The 18,496-nt window shown below is 41.8% G+C and overlaps 2 protein-coding genes across 4 annotated transcripts in view; one reads left to right on the plus strand and one right to left on the minus strand.

Annotated features, from left to right (window-relative positions):
- The window catches only part of LOC101831404, a 165,973-nt gene extending 163,652 nt beyond the window's left edge, over window positions 1–2,321 (plus strand). For both annotated transcript variants that reach the window (XR_005869432.1, XM_040728141.1), the window contains one exon: window positions 517–2,321. Coding sequence is in view for 1 of the 2 variants with exons in the window: in XM_040728141.1 (XP_040584075.1) it covers window positions 517–547 (31 nt within the window). In the remaining variant the exon portion in view is untranslated. The remainder of the gene's footprint in view (window positions 1–516) is intronic.
- On the minus strand, window positions 2,318–16,032 carry Cd164 (CD164 molecule). Of its 2 annotated transcripts, none has more exons than XM_013115814.3 (6): window positions 15,782–16,032; window positions 12,945–13,031; window positions 11,728–11,799; window positions 10,676–10,711; window positions 6,190–6,246; window positions 2,318–4,726 (listed from the first exon to the last, which is right to left on the minus strand). In XM_013115814.3, exons 1-6 carry the CDS (start codon window positions 15,945–15,947, stop codon window positions 4,557–4,559), a joined length of 588 nt encoding a protein of 195 aa, XP_012971268.1. In that variant the 5' UTR covers window positions 15,948–16,032; the 3' UTR covers window positions 2,318–4,556. The 2 variants fall into 2 exon arrangements, with proteins under 2 accessions (XP_012971268.1, XP_012971267.1); XM_013115813.3 differs by having other exon boundaries at window positions 10,676–10,714; window positions 15,782–16,030.
- Window positions 16,033–18,496: the final 2,464 nt, after the last annotated feature.

Genomic DNA, 18,496 nt, shown 5'->3' on the forward strand with positions numbered 1-18,496 from the left:
AAACCTGGTTCACTGCCTCTACCTCCTGAGTGGTCAGATGAGAGAACATGTGGCTCTATCTTGAACTTCTCCCTTTCGGCAAAACAAAGTAAGACTAATTTATTCACGGAAAACTCAGAAAGTGAACATGTGAGTGATTTTCTGTGTAAAGAGATAAAGAAGCTGTGTCTATAGCGACTGAATACTGTGGAGACCAGAACATTGCAGGTCCAGAAGCCAACTACCTATCTGGAACAGCCATCTGAGCCCAGTCGTGTGGGAATATCCCATGACTAATATAAACCTTTTTGTGTATATTAACTTACCAGACCACTAGCATCCACCAACCCAAAAGCTAAGAATGTCATCAAATAGACCTATAGAAAAGCTTCTCCCATTTCACTGTAACCTCCTCTCTGATGTGTCTACTGCTGAATTTTAAACTTGTCTTCATTATGAACTTCTTTGTTCTGTAAGATTATAAACCAAAAAACAATAGATCATGGAATTTGGGCTAACCTAAGTCTGTATTTCCAGGCCATGGTCACTCCAAATGGCTCCAGAATAAACAAAACAAGATCCAAACAGAAATCAGAGGATCTGCAGAGTTGAAGAGGCAGAGATGAAAATTAGGACATGAAGGAAAGTGTCTGAAGTTCCCATGGCAGTAGAGCGGAGAGAGCTGAAGTGAAACCTAACATGCTTCACAAGAACAATTATAAAAACATCTTGTACCTCCCAACTTACATCTGGCATCCAATAAAAATTTACCAAGAATGCATCAAAACCAGAAACCACAACCCATAGATGGGTAGAAAAAAATCAACAGAAAGTGATCCATTAGCAGTGCTATGCAGACATTAAAAAATTACTCTAATTAGAAAAAACCTCACAACTACAAAAACAACCCACTATGTAGAGAAACCACACATACATTAATACCAGGAAATGGTACTGAACTTAATTAAAGGGGCAACTTTAATTAGTATGAAACACAAAGGGCTGTTGATCAATTCTAGCAACCTGTATAAAACTAGAATCTCCATCAAGGCAGAGGGTGTGGACCCCCACAAAGGTTGGAAATCTTCCAAATATGAAAACCACAGAGCCAAACAGCTCAATAGATTTCCAAATACAAGAAATGAGGAAAACTGTAACACAGCCCACAACAATCAATTTGCTCAAAACCAGTAGAAGAAAACATGTACAGAACCAACGATGCTAACAGACTTATCAGTGTCCGATGTCCTTTTCATGTGAAAAGACAATGGACCAAAAATTAACAAGTATGTATGACAAAAAAAAAAAAAACCACCAAAAACCAAAAAACCAGCAACTTTGGATTCCATATTCAAATTTCTTAAAAAAGCCAAGTAATTGATTTATTACAAATCATCTACAATAAAGGCAATGGTTTTTGCATTTGTATTTTGAAAACAAAATACAAACTAGCAGGCAAGATATACAAAAGCTGGATTTATCAACAGCTACATTAACAAAAAACACAAACATTATTGAACTTAAAAGTGCTAATACATAACATAGCTTGGGTGGTGGTGGCACACACCTTTAATCCCAGCACTCGGGAGGCAGCAGGTGGATTTGAGTCTGAGACCAGCCTGGTCTACAAGAGCTATTTCCAAGACAGCCTCTAAAGCCATAGAGAAACCCTGTCTCGAAAAAACCAAAGCTAATATACATGCCCAAGTAATGGGAAAAACACACAAAACCAATTTCATCTTCATTATTTAATCTCAATGTTTTAGGAAGTTAAGCCTTCTATAACGTTTTATGTAATTACCAAATGATAAGGCTAACATGGAAACAAAGGCCTCATTTCTAAGGCAAAACACTAAATCTATTTTATATCCAGACTTGCAAGGAGTAGTCAAGAACTTAATGTAATGCCAAATGATACTATAGATGCTTCTACATGTGTTCCAACAGAATCAGCGTTCCTAGGGAAGTATGCAGCTTGACACTCTAAGCAGAAGCCAAGTTTCATTTCACATGCACTCCGAAAGGCATGATGTGGCTAGCAAGATGGCTCAGTCCCTGGAACCCACAAAGGTGAAAGAACTAACCCCACAAAAGTTGTCCTCTGCCCCCCCTTCTCATTCACTCTCGGTTAAGGTGAGCCTGGGGTGTGTCCCTTCCATCCTCTGTCCAGCTATCATTTGTAAGGTCTGTTCTCTACTAATTTATAACCCTTAGTTACCATCTACCAGCCTACAGAACAACAGAGACAGTAACAACCCAGATTCAAAAGGACAGGGCAAATACAACAGTGTTGAATTTTATATAAAATGTAACAATTTTGATCAATAAAGAGACTAACTCAACAAACATGTATTTATTTTAAATCAGTTTGGTACACATACAGATTAGTTTTGTAGTTTTTATTGAACTCAAATAGAAATTTCTAAGTACAGCAGTGTTTGCTTGTGCAGCAAGTATAGGAAAGGTAAAATAAGGTATTTGATAGAACTAGATCTTCAGGACAAATCAGATGAAAACTCTGAAAAGGTTTCTATATACCTTCTGGATTAAAAAAAACCCAAAAATCATTAATGGCTCAAAATACTACCTTACTAAAACAAAGATGGGAAGAGTGGGGGCAGCTGTGAATTCTGTAGCAGAGCTTATGGAGAGACTTGCAAAATGTCACTAACTTTCTATTATGTTAGAGCAAGGCTCAAAACCACAGGAGCTTCAAATTAAGTTACATTCTCACAGAACTTGCTACATGTACTGACATTTATATGGGGCAAGGACGTCACAGAGAGGTAAGGTAAATGACAATTACACCAATTTTGCCACCTTGTAAGGAATGGAAATTCTATGTATTTTCAAAAGAACTTTAGCACTTAAAACAGCCGCAGCACTGTAATAAATTTTGTGAGGTACCTAGAATATTATAATGGAAACAAAACTGTGAGGTAAACCTATCTTTCCCAAAAAACCTTTGAAGCCAGAGATTTTAAACAAGTAAGGCACTTGAAAACATTAGGTGTATGTACAAATGTGCAAGTAAAACAAACTTTAGCTGTACCAGCAAGTAACAAAGAAACAGAAACATCATTTTAAGAGTACAGGGAGTTTCACTTTATGAAACAAACCAAAGCCATCTGTCATTTCCTACTATAAAACACTGGAAACCAGGTGCTAAACTCTGCTACTCTAAAGAAATTAACACAAAAACTTAAATGACACAGGAAACCAAAAGCCCATTTCCAATTACAGCCTCTTGGACTAGTCCATGTGTGAGAGAGGCAAGGAAGCAGGAACTCTAAAACTAAACAAATTATGTTTTACCTAAAGTTACAGAAATAAAAGTATGCATGATTACAGCACATGGGAACTGAAACCAAGGAGGAAGAAAAGGATTAAAGACCAAAAAAAGAGAGAGAACAGCCTACCAGCCAGGGCATCATCATTAGAAATCTACTGCAATCCCCTCTCAAACCTCAGGGTTTTAAGTTACACTGGTCACATCTGTTAGAAAAGAAAGTGATTGTCTCATTTTAAGAACTAGAAAATGATTCTAAAACTACTTTCTTCTTGCCTCATGTAAAAGCTACTTTTCAGGGAAACCTGGTAGGAATCCTTAAGGTACAGTAATATTTGGATACTCTGTGTACAGAGGGAAAGATAATCAAATCAATGTCTATTCAACAGCCCTATGAAAAATGTTAGATGGTTTGATACAGGAAGCCTTTCAGCTTAGAACTATTCTTTAGCTTCTATTTCTCAGCTCTGGAGAAACCAATGTTTAAATTAAATATTAACAGTATGTTATCTACAAGCAGGTTCACTGCTGCTCACATCAACAGTTACATTCTCAGACCAAGCTTGACCTCCCACAATGTGAACATATTTTTGTCCTGCCGCTGTCTCGGTCTGTCTTAAGGCACTGTTCTGTTTTCTTAATACGGTGCTTTAGGAGTACGAACAAAACCTGTTACACAGTAATGGTTTGCATCCTTCCCTTTCTCTAAATCTGGAATGTGATTCCCTGCACAGCAACTTATTTCTAATGTATAAAATACAACTCATCAAGTACAATACTCTAAGGGTAGTTTAGTACTAGGTGAATTTAGTCTACTTTTGAAGTCAAGCTCTCAGTCTACTTGACTGGTGCCCATTTGGCACTCTTCTCAATTCTGGCCACTAAGTCATACCTTGAATTAGGACAAAAAAAACCAGACTTTAGGTTTTTAAATGGCCACATTTAAACTGCCAGTCAAGAGGTTGCCTGCACAGGATACCACTTTCCACAACTTACAGAAAGTTACATTTGGCATGTCAAAGAAAAAAAATCTCACAGCAGCAGCCACTTTAAATAAAAGACGACAGCCACATGGATTCATGCAGAATATTCTAAATATTCCTGTTGAGCAAAATGGTTTAACTGACTTTTCTTCAAGGATGATGCTCCACAATATCCTTGTATGCATCCTTTGGAAATGTAAAGGTCCTGGAACAGTGACTTCCATGTGGGACTTCATGAAAGGTAATATTTTGGTTTCAGTGAGTTACACATTAACTGCCAGTCCTCATTCATTTAACGGGTCTGTTTACAGAGTGTGGTAGTTTCGTTCTTTAGATTTGCAGAATTTATAGAGAAAGAAAATTACAGCCTGCACACCCAAGACAAGGACAATTCCTCCAATGAAACTGGCTGCATCGAAGGTTGACTTCCGCTCAGGTTGTGAGGTTGGGGTCAGGGTGGTATTGGTTGCACCTGCTACGATAAGAAACAAAGAATCCTCAGTAAGTGTCATCATGGTATTTACAGTTTTCAGACCCACTCAAGCATCACATCAAGGCTTTATATAGCTAGAATTTATCCTCATTTAAGGAAAATCCCATTTTTTTCTCTGTCCAGAGCAGTACATTGGCAATATTGCTAGAATGTTTCAAATATAAAAATAGGTAAGAGTTTTCTGGCATATAAACTGTACCCTTACAATTTATTAAGTGTTTCTAAAACATGCAATAATACAGTTAATCTATAAGTATTTGTTAAATCTTTTGGGTTTTACTAGCTAGATCATAAATATAAAAATTGAGTTGCTATTTTTCAAGTTAATACAAGTAACTAACAGGCTGGGCAGTGGTGATGCCCGCCTTTAATCCCAGCCAGAGGCAGAGGCAGAGGCAGGTGAATTTCAGAGAGTCAAAGCAGGCCTGGTCTATAGACCTAGTTCCAGGGCAGTCAGGACTGTTACACAGAGAAACCCTGTCTCGAAAAAAAACAAAACAAAACAAACAAAAAAAAATCAAGCAAACAAACAAAAACACAAGCAACTAACAATTTATAATTTCAACAAAGAAAATAGCACATTTTGGAAATATATTAAATAGTATTGTTAGTTAATTTGCATTATGAGAAAGCATTACAAAGCCATAAGGAAAACCAAAGTGAAAACTAGAATTTCTACAAACAAAATACTCATTAAGGATCTCTAAGTTCTGTCAATTAATTCTGTATTATGAAAAAGTATTAGCAAGTCAGAAGAAATCTATACTTATAAAGGGAATAAAATGCTTTAAGAGGAACAAAAAGGCTATGACTACGTAACATCATGGAAATAAAGAGTACTTCACTGTTAAACGAGATCCTAATGTATTCTTGAGCAGAGCATCAACCACAGGTTCTGGTAAGCTGACTGACTTCAACATCTGCCAGCACAGAATTAAGTACCCAGCACCAAAACCTTCCAAAGGAAAGGAACTCACTCCCGGCGTTCTCCATCCTTTTTTTTGTGTGTGTGAAAACAGAGTGGCCTCGCTGCCATGGCAAAGCTGCACAGGCAGGAAGCCACAGCAGTCACAAGGTGGGAAAGAGCCCTCAGATCCAAGCAAGTCTAAGAAAGGGACACCATTTAAGAATAGAAGTGCAAACCTTGGCTCTTCAGATTTGTCTAACTAAAAACAATAATCTTACTTCATCAAAACCATGATGGCATCATACCTTCTAAGTAACTGGTAGTCCCAAATCTGATTTCACATGTAAAGATTGTACAAAGGCTTTAGAGAAAACACTCTTATTAAACCTAAAGGGCCAGGGCGAACAAGACTAGAAAAGGATCCTCAGCAGAGAATTAGGAGATGCCCTGGCTCAAAGTCAGGGCTGAGTCAGCCCATAGGTATCCAAGACTGGACTGCACCTTGGCAGTAGTCTGATAGTTTATAAAGCCCAATTACCTGATGTGACAACTGAGGGAGAAGGTGTAGGAGACGAGGGCCGAGTTGTGGGTTTAGCTGGAATGAAAACAAAATGTATTTAGAAACCTTATTCTAACTTCCTAATTATCCAATGTGTAGTTTTAAAAACAATGCTTTTAATTTTTTAGAGAACAGAAGCCAAACTTAATGACTCCATATAAGCATTTACATATATTCTGACAGTCAGCATAAACTTGTTTGTATGATAAAATCTATGTATATATGTAAGATACATACACCATCTAGACAAAGATGGCATGGAGACTAAGAAAGACAAGTATATTTAGGAAAGGGAGTTACAGGTTCACTCTTTATGAACACTCTTGCTCCTGTGACAATTGTGTATATAATTGAAAAACACAATTGAGTACATTGTACGTACCATGTTTTCTTATGTTTAAAGGAGCAGAGTTGGATATTACACTTTGTAATGCAAAAGCACTCAAGGTCAAGGTCAAGGTCAAGTAGATAAGCAAGCATGGCTGGGTTCCAATAAAACCTCATTCATTAGCATTAGCACCCAAACTAGAGCACTAGAGCAGCCCTATTTGGATGACACAGTCTACCTACCACTCTGTAAGAGACTAATGCACCAATCAAACATAAAAAGACCTCTGAAAATGAAGCTCTTGACTACAGGAATATGAATAGTGCACACTACTGAGTGCAGTCTCAAAGAATTCTTGTACCAGTATACTATACAGTGAGACACTGTCTCAAAAAAAAAACAAAACCCAAATGAAGGATATTTTAAAAATTACAGTGTCTGTACATATATGGATAGGTTCACAGATGACATGTCACAAGTGTAGAAGTCAACCTATAGGGGCTGGTTTTCTCCTTCTGCCATGTGGGTCTCAGAAATTAAACTCAGGTCACCAGGCCTGGTGCAAGTGCCTTTATCTCCTGAACCATATTGCCAGCCCCCAAGTTCTAATATAAAGTTCTGTGCTTCGGGCTGGAGAGATGGCTCAGCGGTGAAGAGCACTGAGTTCAATTCCCAGCAATGGCTCACATGATGGCTCACAACCATCTGTAATGAGATCTGGTGCCTTCTTCTGGCCTGCAGGCAAACATGCAGACAGAACACTGTATATATAATAAATTAAATCTTAAAAAAAAAAGTTCTGTGCTTCAACAACAATTATACAACACCACTGGGCTTTAAGACAAATGTCACTAGGGTAAAGGTGACACATCAGGACTCCACAAGACATTGTTGGCACCCCCAAAGTTAACAGGATCCTAAGAAGCTAAGGTATTCTCATTCTCATAGAACTATGGTAAAACTTCTATTAAGATTGATACGAGGCTAATAAGATAGCCCAGTTACCAGCCAGTAAAAGCACTTTGCTATGCAAACCTGGGGACCAGACTTTACTCCCCAGAACTTAGGTAAAGGAGGACGGAGAAAACTGATTCCAACGTTGTCCTCTGATATCTATTCCATGCAGCCCACCCCACCTCCCTTTCCCCAAGACTAAGCCCCCTAGTTATTCCCCTAATTGGTTATTCAATACTAATTGGCCAATCCTGAAATCATATATATACAACATATATATACAAGAAACACTAAATGAACCAAGATGTGTACACACACACACACACCTGAACCCTATGGACAACTTGCCTCCCTCTTTTATCTCATTGATTATTCTAAGACTTACTTCCTTTTATAGTTTTAAGTATACTTGTTGTGGGACAATCTTTTTATACACCATGAAGATGTGTCTTTGCTAAGGCACCTTCTGATTAGTTTAACAAAGAGATGAACTACCAATAGCTAAGCAGGAGAGGATAGGTGGGACTTCAAGGAAAAGATAGAAACTCTAGGAAGAAGAGAGGTGGGATTTGCCAGCCAGACATGGAGGAAATGGGATACAGCATACTAAGCAGAGAGAACAAGCCATGTGGAAGTATGTATATTAATATAAACAGGTTAATTTAAATTATAAGAGCTAGTTGGAACAAGCCTAAGCTAAGGCCAACCATTCAAAATTAATAAAAAGTCTCTATGTCATTATTTGGGAGCTGGTGGTCCAAAGGAAGTCCCACAGCATATACCTCCTGTGTAACCAAACAACAATCGAGATATGACAAAATGAATTTTACAAAGTAAATATGTATTAACTTCTTTTCAATTTAAAGACACTAGTTTTAGCTGGGTGGTGGTGGTGGCACATGCCTTTAGTTCCAGCACTCAGGAGGGAGAGGCAGGTGATCTCTGTGAGTTTGATGTCAGCCTGGTCTACAGAGTAAGTTCCAAAACAACCAAGGCTACATAAAGAAACCCTGTCTCAAAAAAAGAAAGGAGTTTTGTTTGATGTTGTGGTTAAAAACATTCTCATTATCTACTCCTTTTGTTTTGTTCTTGAGACAGGATTTCTCTGTATTTCTTTGGAGCCTATCCTGAAACTAGCTCTTGTAGACTAGGCTGGTCTCAAACTCAGAGATCCGCCTACTCCTGCCTCCCAAGTACTGTGATCAAAGGCGTGCGCCATCAACACCCAGCTCACTATCCACTCTTAAAGAATGGTAAAAATTAATTCTTTTTGTTAATAGGTAAAACATTTTAACAATTTTTTTTTTTGGTTTTTACGAGACAGGGTTTCTCTGTATTGTTTTGGAGGCTGTCGGACCAGCCCGGCCTCGAACTCAGAGATCTGCCTGCCTCTGCCTCCTGAGTGCAGTTTATTTTAACAATTTTACATCTGAAAATAGTATGTTGACAATATTTTCAAAGTGAGGCATTACTTTAGTGACCTGTACGTCCTTTTCATTAAACAAAACCCCTAAACAATCTATTGGTAATCAGAAGCAAAGACACCACCATCCAGAGTAACATTACTTCTAGTAACAACCCAAAACTCTACTAAAAACTTAATTCTTTTGTCTTCCAATTAATGTATCATCAACATTTCCCACTTTCTCTGACATAATCTGGTCACTTCACTGTTAATCATACTATTTTCATTAAGGAAAGGCTTCTCAATTAACTGCCCTGGAAAGAAATGCATAACCATGGAAAGAGGTAAGGTTTCAGTGAATTGATAAATATCCTAAGGCAAGCCTAGTATCCTTCTACTTTACAAAACCACAAATGGATAAACAAGACTCATGGCTCGTGAACACGGTGTAAAGTAAGCAAGTAGAAAATGCATTAATAGTGAAGATTAGACCAAGGTCATAAGGATTTGGAATGTCTTCTGTCTGCCCATACCCCAGGCTCACCATCTTCTCGGTCAATGGTCTCTAACAAGTACAGAAGCTGTGCACTAACAGTTCACTAAGATAAACTTGGTAGCACCTGCAGGTTCCTATGGCATCAGCATTTCTACTGCAGCTGATTGCAAGTCCACTTTGGTTTTTTACTCTGTACAGGCCATAGTAATACATTTATTAAAATGCAAGTCTGGCCGGGTGGTGGCGCACGCCTTTAATCCCAGCACTCGGGAGGCAGAGGCAGGCAGATCTCTGTGAGTTCAAGGCCAGGCTGGTCTGACAGCCTCCAAAACAATACAGAGAACCCCTGTCTGGTAAAAGCCAAAACCCCCCCCCAAAAAAACAAAACACACAAGTCTGCTCTTATGAGGACATACATGTTTAGATACTAAGTCTCAGAAGCAAGGCAATATAAAGGAGCTACTCAGTTTTGCTTTTTATCTGTCAAGTTTACTAAGCTCACTGTCACCTAGAATAAAATACTAAACATCTCCATGTGTGTGAACCATCCTGCTTCATCTGGCATTTTTCTCCTTATTTTCAGTGTCGTGTCAGTCAGTATCTCCCACAGGCTGTCCTATCTCCATCTACCTCAACACACACCTACCTACAAACTCCCAATATACAACGCTGACTTTATTCATCCATTTTGCTGATAGCAGCAAAACTACAGGCTACTTTCTGTCCATACTGTCATCATCTGGCCTAGTACTTGTCCTGGAATAGACAGTTAATACTGCTCCCTTAAAGTCCTCATTTTATCAACTAATTGTCCAATGGCAGGTACAAAGAGTGAAATAACACCACCAGCTTATAGTAACAGGGAAAAAACAACACAAACACACCTAACTATTATACTTTTTTCCATTAAAGTACACTTAAGTTATACACATAGAAAAGATGTGAGGAAATTAATTTCTGAAAACATTCTGGCATACTGCCCAATAATAGGAACTGTAATTTCTCATGCGTTTTCTGAGATTTATAAGACACCCACAGAATGGAGTCCAAGGGCTCAATGTACCAACTAAGTAATCCTACTGAGACTCACTAAAAACGAAATAGTCCACAGTTAAATGCACCGCCACAAAGATTCATGTTTACACCACTGTTGTAGTCCATGAATAAATAAGTCTTCACTAATCTTTAAAACTACACAAATATCTCTTAGCTAGTAAGCTATCAAGAGGGCTTAACGATTCTCAAAGAACAAGGAAGAAGAAAAAAAATCATCTTGTATTACCTGTAGAGTTGGTTGGCACTGGAGTAGCAGTAGGCACTGCTGAAAAAGAGAAACACATTAAAGTTGTCTAAAGCTTGTAGTGAGGCTTTCCCAATATGGGAATACTACTTGTAGTTTTATAACATAACAAGACCCCTGGAAGAGACAGTTACTCACACCCAACACTAGTTTCCCCTTCTTTAGAAATAGAACCATCAATTTTCAGTGGCATTTCACTTCCCCCCAAGACAAATTATAACTTTCTTATAGTTAATTAGCCACACACAGCTTTTAACAAATGTCTACAATGTGGATACAGGCCTTATGTTTTCTCTTTTCCTTCTTGTGTGCAGGGTTGGGGGGGGGGAATCAATGTGAAGGCTGAACATTAGACATAAGTTTTAAACTATTTTTAAGAAAGGCTGAATCCCTTGCTTGTGTATGACTTAACCAGTGTTGTCCATTCTACAGAGGATAAAATTAACCTAATACTAATCAAACCTATCAAGTGCACAGTGGGATGGAGTAAACCTTATCAAAATTAAATGGTCAAGAGTAGTCATCAATGGTTACTTTCTACAAAAATATTTTATTCAATAATCTATATGCCAAATTGGAATTTGACTGCCCCCATTAAATTACAGTAACAGCAGAAAAACCATTAGCTAGCTGGCTCACTCCTGTAATTGCAGTACTTGGGAAGCAGAGGCAGGAGAATCTGGAGTTTGAACTGAGGTAGATACTCAAGTTCAGAATGAGCAATGTGAAGGTGGAGAAGAAGAGAAAGGACTGGGGGTAAGGAGAAGAACCAGCTGTTTCAACTAGGATTTTTTCAGGGTAAAGAGTAAAACACAAAAATTTACTTACGTGTATCACTTGGAGGAGCTAAACATTAGTGTAGGAAATGAAAGACTTACAGCTGAATCATGAAACCAAGATTTAAACTAGCACCCTTCTAATCAGCAGGAACAGGTTAGTGCCGTTTAAACATTAGCACAGCCGGAGTGTGACAGTGACCTTACCACCCACCCATGCATGTGGTCACGCCACCAGTTGCTGAAGTGAAAACTTACCAGAACAGGAGTCAGTCTTGTTCGCCATGCTACAGTTACTCATGGGCACACTTGAACAATACGTTTTATTAGCTATGAAGGAGAAAGAGACAGAGAGAGAGAGAGATTACACACTTATATCTCTGGCTTTGTTACTTATGCTCTAGGACACCACTATTACAAAACACAACCAAACCAAGCCAAATGTGGCTGGTACTCCTTTGACTGACCTCAGGGCTCAGGAAGAGGGCTCTCAAGTTCTTATGGTCAGGAGCAATAAAAACTGCTATTCCTTCCCCACTGTCTTAGAGACAAATCTAAAAGGCACTTGAATATACTAAACAGATAACCAGAAATTTGCAAGAGACAACGGACTGATAAGGAAATATGGTCAAGTTCTTTCAATTCTTTCAACAGACACAGTGAGGAGAGGGTCTGCAGAAGGAACAGGACTTATGCTCTACATCTTTCTATTTTAGCTGTGAACAGTTCTCAACAGTTTCCCTCGATAGGCAAATTGGCGTGGCAACTAGAGAGCCTTTGGATGTAATCTCCAAACCTCAACAATTCCTAAGTACTGATCACAGGGGAGAGGATCTACCTGACAGCTTTACAGCTCAACTATGAAGTGTCACCTTCCACCTTATAGCTTCACGTATTTGAACTAACACTCACTGGGTAAAGGAGCTTAACACATACATTAATTCCATTTTTACTGAAAAAACAAAACTATGGTTTCTGTATCTCCAGGGATGCCAAAAAATCCTAACACATAGAAAAGAGAGCTATTTAATAGATTGTTTTGCTGATAGGGAAAGCTGCAAGCACCTTACCTTAAGAAAACTGAGTAATCCACATTGTAATAATTCTAATAAAAACATTACATTTCAACAGACTTCCATCTAGCTCACAGCTTACCAATGTTTGTAAGTTAACCAGCTTTAACGTCATAAAAGCATGGGTGCCAACTCTTCCTTCTTATGCCTCCTTCATATAGAAGCAGTCAACAGTGTCTCACGAGGTCTCTACAGTTCACCTCCTAAGACAAATGACTCCACTAACTTTTCCAGTTAATTCTAATACACTTTAATCCTTCTGAAGATCTAAAACCTCTCCTTTAGCAACTAGCACTTTTGTAAGTATTGGAAAATAAATACTGCACACCATCTTAAATATTTGACAGGATTTTCAAATATTCAAGAATATACAGTAGAGCTTGTGACTCCAATGCTTCTTACCTTCTTTGCATTCTACCCAAAAGCAGGTAGTATTATTAATGGTGACATCAACACAGGAAACACAGCTGTTGCGGTTCTCACAGGTTTCTGGGGGGAAATTATGAAGTCAATGAATTGATATTTCATTTAGTTTTAGTAACTAATAATTCCATGAAATGATGGTTATAAGCTGGTTTATTAAGAAATTTCGGGCAATCGGGGCGTTGGTGGTGCACGCCTTTAATCCCAGCACTCAGGAAGTAGAGGCAGGTGGATCTCTGTGAGTTCAAGGCCAGCCTGGTGTACAGAGTGAGTGCTAGCATAGGCTCCAAAGCTACACAGAAAAACCCCTTCTCAAAAAACAAAAGCAAAACCAAAAAAAAAAAAATACAGATAAATCTTTGGGGCTGGAGAGATGGCTCAGCAGCTAAGAGCACTGACTGGACCCACATAATGACAGGAGAGAACGGACTCTTCAGTGCTGTCTTCTGACCTCCACTTCTGTGTTGTGGCAAGTGTGTGTTCATGCATATGCACACACACATATAAAAAAATTATTTAAGCCTCGAATAATGTTGTACGCATTTAACCCCAGCACCCAGGAGGAAAATAGGCAAGTCTCTGTGAGTCTGAGGCCAACCTGGTCTACACAGCGAATTCTGTGACAGCCAGGGTGACATAGTGAGACCCTGTCTCAAAAGCAAAAGAAATTAAAAATTCCAACCATCAACTATTAAATGGTAAGTAAACTTTTGGAAAACAGGCTAGTGGGCATACTGAGTACCAGGAAGGGATTAGCAGCCAAGACTGAAAGATACCCAGGCATTCAGGGATTCTCAAGACAAAACATTTAAGAGAAACACTATTATAACACCAACACAGAAAAATCGCTGCCTCCAAATGCTAGAGAAAAATAAGTTTCAAGTAATAAAGAGTACACTTTTGAAAATATAATTCTGATGGTGCCATTCTGAAATCAAGTTAATTTCCCAGGGTCTTCATAAATGATTCATTTTCCGCAGGGTTCTCCTTAACTGGAAGATGCCATCTTAAGGGGCCACATTCATGTGTATGTGTGTGTGTCACTGTCCACATGCATACATACAGAGATGTTTGTATATAATTTAACAAGTCAGCAAGGTATGGGTCAACACTCTAAAACCCATGGTTCTCAACCTGTGGGTCTCAACCCCTGGAAGGGGAGATCCAACCTAAGACCGCCTGCGTGTCAGATAGATTCATAACAGTAGCAAAAATACAGCTTGAAGTAGCAACGGAAATAATTTTAATGGTTGTGCTCACCACAACACAAAGAGTTATATTAAAGGGTGGCAGCATTAGGAAAGGTTAAGAACCACTGCTCTAAACCAAACAGTCCAGAAACGAGAACTCTGATGGCCAATTACAAGTCTAAGTCTGGACAAAATGGACTTACAGAATGGGGCTAACTTCACTTCTTTTCTAGAACCTGGATGCCTGCAACAGTCTCCTTTGCTTTCATCTCATCTCAACAAACAGATGCGCAGACCACTGCATCCCAACAGCTACATTTACTGGAAGCAGGGGCATGTCTGGTGGACGCCGACAGTCACAAAGTACCCATTCTTAAGGCGTGCTACTTGACTCTTGCCTGCCTGGTGATGGGTGTAGCACGGGGAATGCTATCTCCCACACTGCAGCTTATCCCATAATTTCCAGAAAATACAAGTTAAGTCCTCCGAGGGTATTTCAATTACACAAAGGCAATTAACTTGGTATTTCCAGGTTCCTCTTAAAAACAAAATGTAAAACCCACATATTACAATTCTGGGAAGAAATTGTTAGCGGAAGACAAAATAATTTTGCTTTATCACATTAACTGTGATAGAAATTTACTTTGCTCATTTAAAAATATTTGAACTTTACCCTAGCATCTTTCTGAGTCTAACAATAAATAGGATATTACATGCACCATTTTATTCATTTTACATCTCCTAAAAGGCACTAGAACAACATTAGCACCAGAAAAAGGCCAATGTCGAGTCGTTACACTTCAGCAACCCTTCAGTTGAATATCGCAGTTACTTCTTACCTAAACAAAGTACAATCAACTTAAAACACCTCGTGCCTTTTCACCTCATTACTTCAAACTTATTTTCTCTGTCTCATTTGCGTTGTCACGGCCTATGTCACTCTGTATAAGCCTTAACAAGCCCTCGAGTTTAACAAAAGGCACGTTCCTCGATCGGATCTTTGAGAAGTCGACAGACTTACTCCACAACTCTCAGAACACGGGGCCCCAGGAGAGCAGTTTATCTTGCTCTTTCAGATCCCCCTGGGTTTCACCTCCCATCACGCAGCCTCGAGGCACCCGCCGCACGCGGGGGTCCTTCCCTTACACACGCGTCTGAGACAGCCCACCCCGCTCTAAGTCAACGTGAAGTTACGGGAAGCTCAATCTCTCAGAGCCAGGCGGGGGAGGGGGGGCGACGGTGACAACCAATTCAGCCCTAAGTTTCTCCCCGGCCCCGACTTTCAACTTCCGGAGAAGCCTCGAGGGGAGGACAGCCCTGGGTGGACAAGAGCCGGGCCCGGGAGCCGAAAGTTTGCGCTCGCTGCCGACTTCGGGGCGCGACTCCTCGCCTCGCCCAGCGGCTCCTAACTGCCACCGCGGAAGCGAGCCACGTCGCCGTCCCGGGCTGCGGCGCGGCGTCCCCAGGCGCCTGGAGATGGCGCCTCTGCGGGCAGCGCTGGGCGAGCGGGACGAGCCCCCCGCGGCCTAGCCCGCCCGGGGCCTCCGCACCGCCCCGCACCCGTCGGGCCGGGCGGCCATGTTGCGCGGGTCCCACCGGGTCGCCGCTTGGGTGGCGGGCGCCCACCTGGCTGCGCGGTGGGCGTGAGCGTCGTCAGCACCGGCTTGCTGGTTACGGTCGAGGGCTCGGTCACGTTGGGAGTTACGCTGCTGTTCTGCTGCTGCGCCGCCGCCACGCAGAGCGCGGCCAGGCAGGTGGCGGCCCAGAGCAGTCTGCGGGAGACACCCGACATCGCGTCCTCAGCCCAGGCGTCCAGGAGAAAGCTGCGGCGAGCCCGGCTCCGTCCAGCCCAGCGTCCCCTGCGGCGCCGCCCCCGACGAGCCCGCCCCGCGGGAGCGCGCGGCGGTCACGTGAGCCGCCCGGCGGGGGCGGGCGGGGCGGACGAAACCACCAGGAAGCCCGCGGGAGGGGGAGCGGCGGCCGCGGGAGACCGCCTCCCTCTCGCTTTGGTGGCACAGCAGTCCGGGCGCCGTAAGCGCTCTTCCCTGTCCTGAGATAGACCATGAACGACACGGTGGGTCTCTCCGCACATCTGCGGTAGAGAAGTCTCCCGCCGTGGCGAGAGTGGAACAGTCCGCGTGACGTGGGAGGGGCGGGCACCTGCCGGCCTAGGAGGCGGGCCGAGGTCTCACGTGACCTGCTCGCTTACGCGCTCCCGGGATCGGTTTAGCCGGGCCGTCCGCTGAGCGTCTGTTGTGCTGCGGCGCTCGCTTGACGCTCTGCGGGAGCCGCCTTTTCTTCCTGGAAGTCTGACGTGTTTTCAAGTGTGATATCGCTCGGGGACTGGGGGGTGAGTGGGTGATGACGGAGCCACGTGATCAAGAAGTTTCTGCCGGGCCGCCTGTTCAGTGCGGGTCGCTGTGGGTGGGACCGAAAGTGAGCCCCTGTCCCCGACGCCCCCGCGTTACTACGGCCCCCGGTGCTCTTGCCCAACCTGCTCCTAACGAGTCACTGAGAGAGCCGATGTAGCTCTCGATCGGTCCCAACCCCGTCATAGTAGAAAGACGGTCAGAGATAAAAAGTCCCCGTGTCCCCTCTCAACCCCCCCCCATACACACACACCACCACCGCATCACAGGTAGGAAATCGGAGACTTGGGAAAGTGACCTGACCCTGATACCAGGATTGCCTGGTGCCAGAACCCGCATTTTCAGTGCCTGTTGGCGCGGTTCAGGCTCTGAAGTAGTCGTGAGCGCCATCTGATGTTGGGTCTCACAAAATGCACAATGCTTGACCTGCTTATATTGTGTTTACAAAGTCAGACTTATAATAGAGCTGGGAAGAGGCTCATTTGGTAGAACAGTTGCTCCTCGTGTATGTGTTCCTGGGTTCAACTGCCCCAGCACCGTATGTAATGCTGTCTCAACCGTTCAGCATTTGCCATGTTTTAAATTATGTTGTAATTTAAATGCCATCATTTTAATTATGCACAATTTACCGCGTAACGCGAATATTAACTGTACCAGAAGCATTTTTTACAACTTTAGCCTAAGATTGAAACCCTTTATTTCCCCCTGGAATCGATGTGGTCCCTTTGCGGATACTCAGTGTAAAGCAAACAAGCTGGTGGGCTGTGATTGATCAAACCAATGGCCCGAATCATTAAAGAGCAGTCAATTACTAGGTGTCATCATCACAGCTTCCGAGAAGCAGCTGCTGTTCTCTCAAACACCACATGACACCCAGGCTAAACGAAGACACTGCTCAACTTCGAACATTGGGATATTTAAGAACAGAGGTTATGTTTCATCTCTCCTGTTCCCAAATCGATGATCGCGTTTGTACCCTAGGATGAACACACACTGCTGAGGGGACAATTGATTAACATTTGAATGTTCAACTCCAGTACTCCGATTTTCTTAGTCTTTATAAGGGGATAATTTCAAGACTAGAAGAAAGTTGTTTTCAGTTCAAAAGGGAGCAGAAGTCTGTTTATTGTCTTATTTCTCAACTTTGGCACCCTTGAATCCATCATAGCTACCAACCTTTTCCCCCTCAGTCAGTAGCAGAGTCTACAGGAGAGCTCCCGAGTTGCCAGTCCAAACTGCTTGTGTTTTCTTTTTCTTCTGGATCATCCTAACAGTTCCTCTGCCCAGACCACTCAACAATTCTGAAATCTGGGCGATTCTCACTTCTCCCTACAGGTCTCTCAAGCTAAGATTCACTACCTCTAGAAAGCTGTCCTTAAAAATTCCATCCGAAGAGGCAGGCAGATCTCTGTGAGTTTGAGTTTGAGACCAGCCCGGTCTACAGACTGAGTTCCAGGACAGCATCCAAAGCTAGAGAGAAACCCTGTCTGGAAAAACCAAAAGAAAGAACAGAAGGAAGGAAGGAAGGTTCATTTGGGTCAGTTGTCCACCTTTGCCAAAAATAGCTGTGTCTAAGCTCAGGAGGGCAAGTTCTACAATTAGCTCCCAGGATGTAGGCCCTCTCTAGCTATAGGTCGGAATTACACGCACAAGAGGGAATGGGTGGGAAGCAAGGACTGGAATGTATAATACACTTTTTTTATTATATTTACTAAGGCTGGAATTTGTAAAGCAGTGTTTTATTGCATGTGTGTGTGTGCACGTGTGTGTGTGTGCGTGCGCTCTCTTACCTTCTGAGCCAGACTTAACCTTAATGTTTAAAAAGATTTGTTCTTATTGTGTGTATTAAGTGTTCACCTGCATATATGCATACCACATGTGTATCTGCTGCCCAAGAGGCCAGCAGATGGCGGCAGATCCCTTGGAGCTGGAGTTACAGGTGGTTATGAGTTATGTGGGTGCTGGGAACCAA

The sequence above is a fragment of the Mesocricetus auratus genome, unplaced genomic scaffold (assembly GCF_017639785.1).
Source record: "Mesocricetus auratus isolate SY011 unplaced genomic scaffold, BCM_Maur_2.0 Super-Scaffold_100018, whole genome shotgun sequence".
Lineage (NCBI taxonomy): Eukaryota > Metazoa > Chordata > Mammalia > Rodentia > Cricetidae > Mesocricetus > Mesocricetus auratus.

Coding starts and splice junctions, on each gene's coding strand:
- Cd164 (XM_013115813.3), bottom strand. CDS start 15,947: ATGTCGGGTGTCTCCCGCAGACTGCTCTGGGCCGCCACCTGCCTGGCC. Junction 13,032..15,781: donor CACGCCCACCGCGCAGCCAG/GTGGGCGCCCGC, acceptor ATTTCCCCCCAG/AAACCTGTGAGAACCGCAAC. Junction 6,247..10,675: donor AGTGCCAACCAACTCTACAG/GTAATACAAGAT, acceptor TTTTCATTCCAG/CTAAACCCACAACTCGGCCC.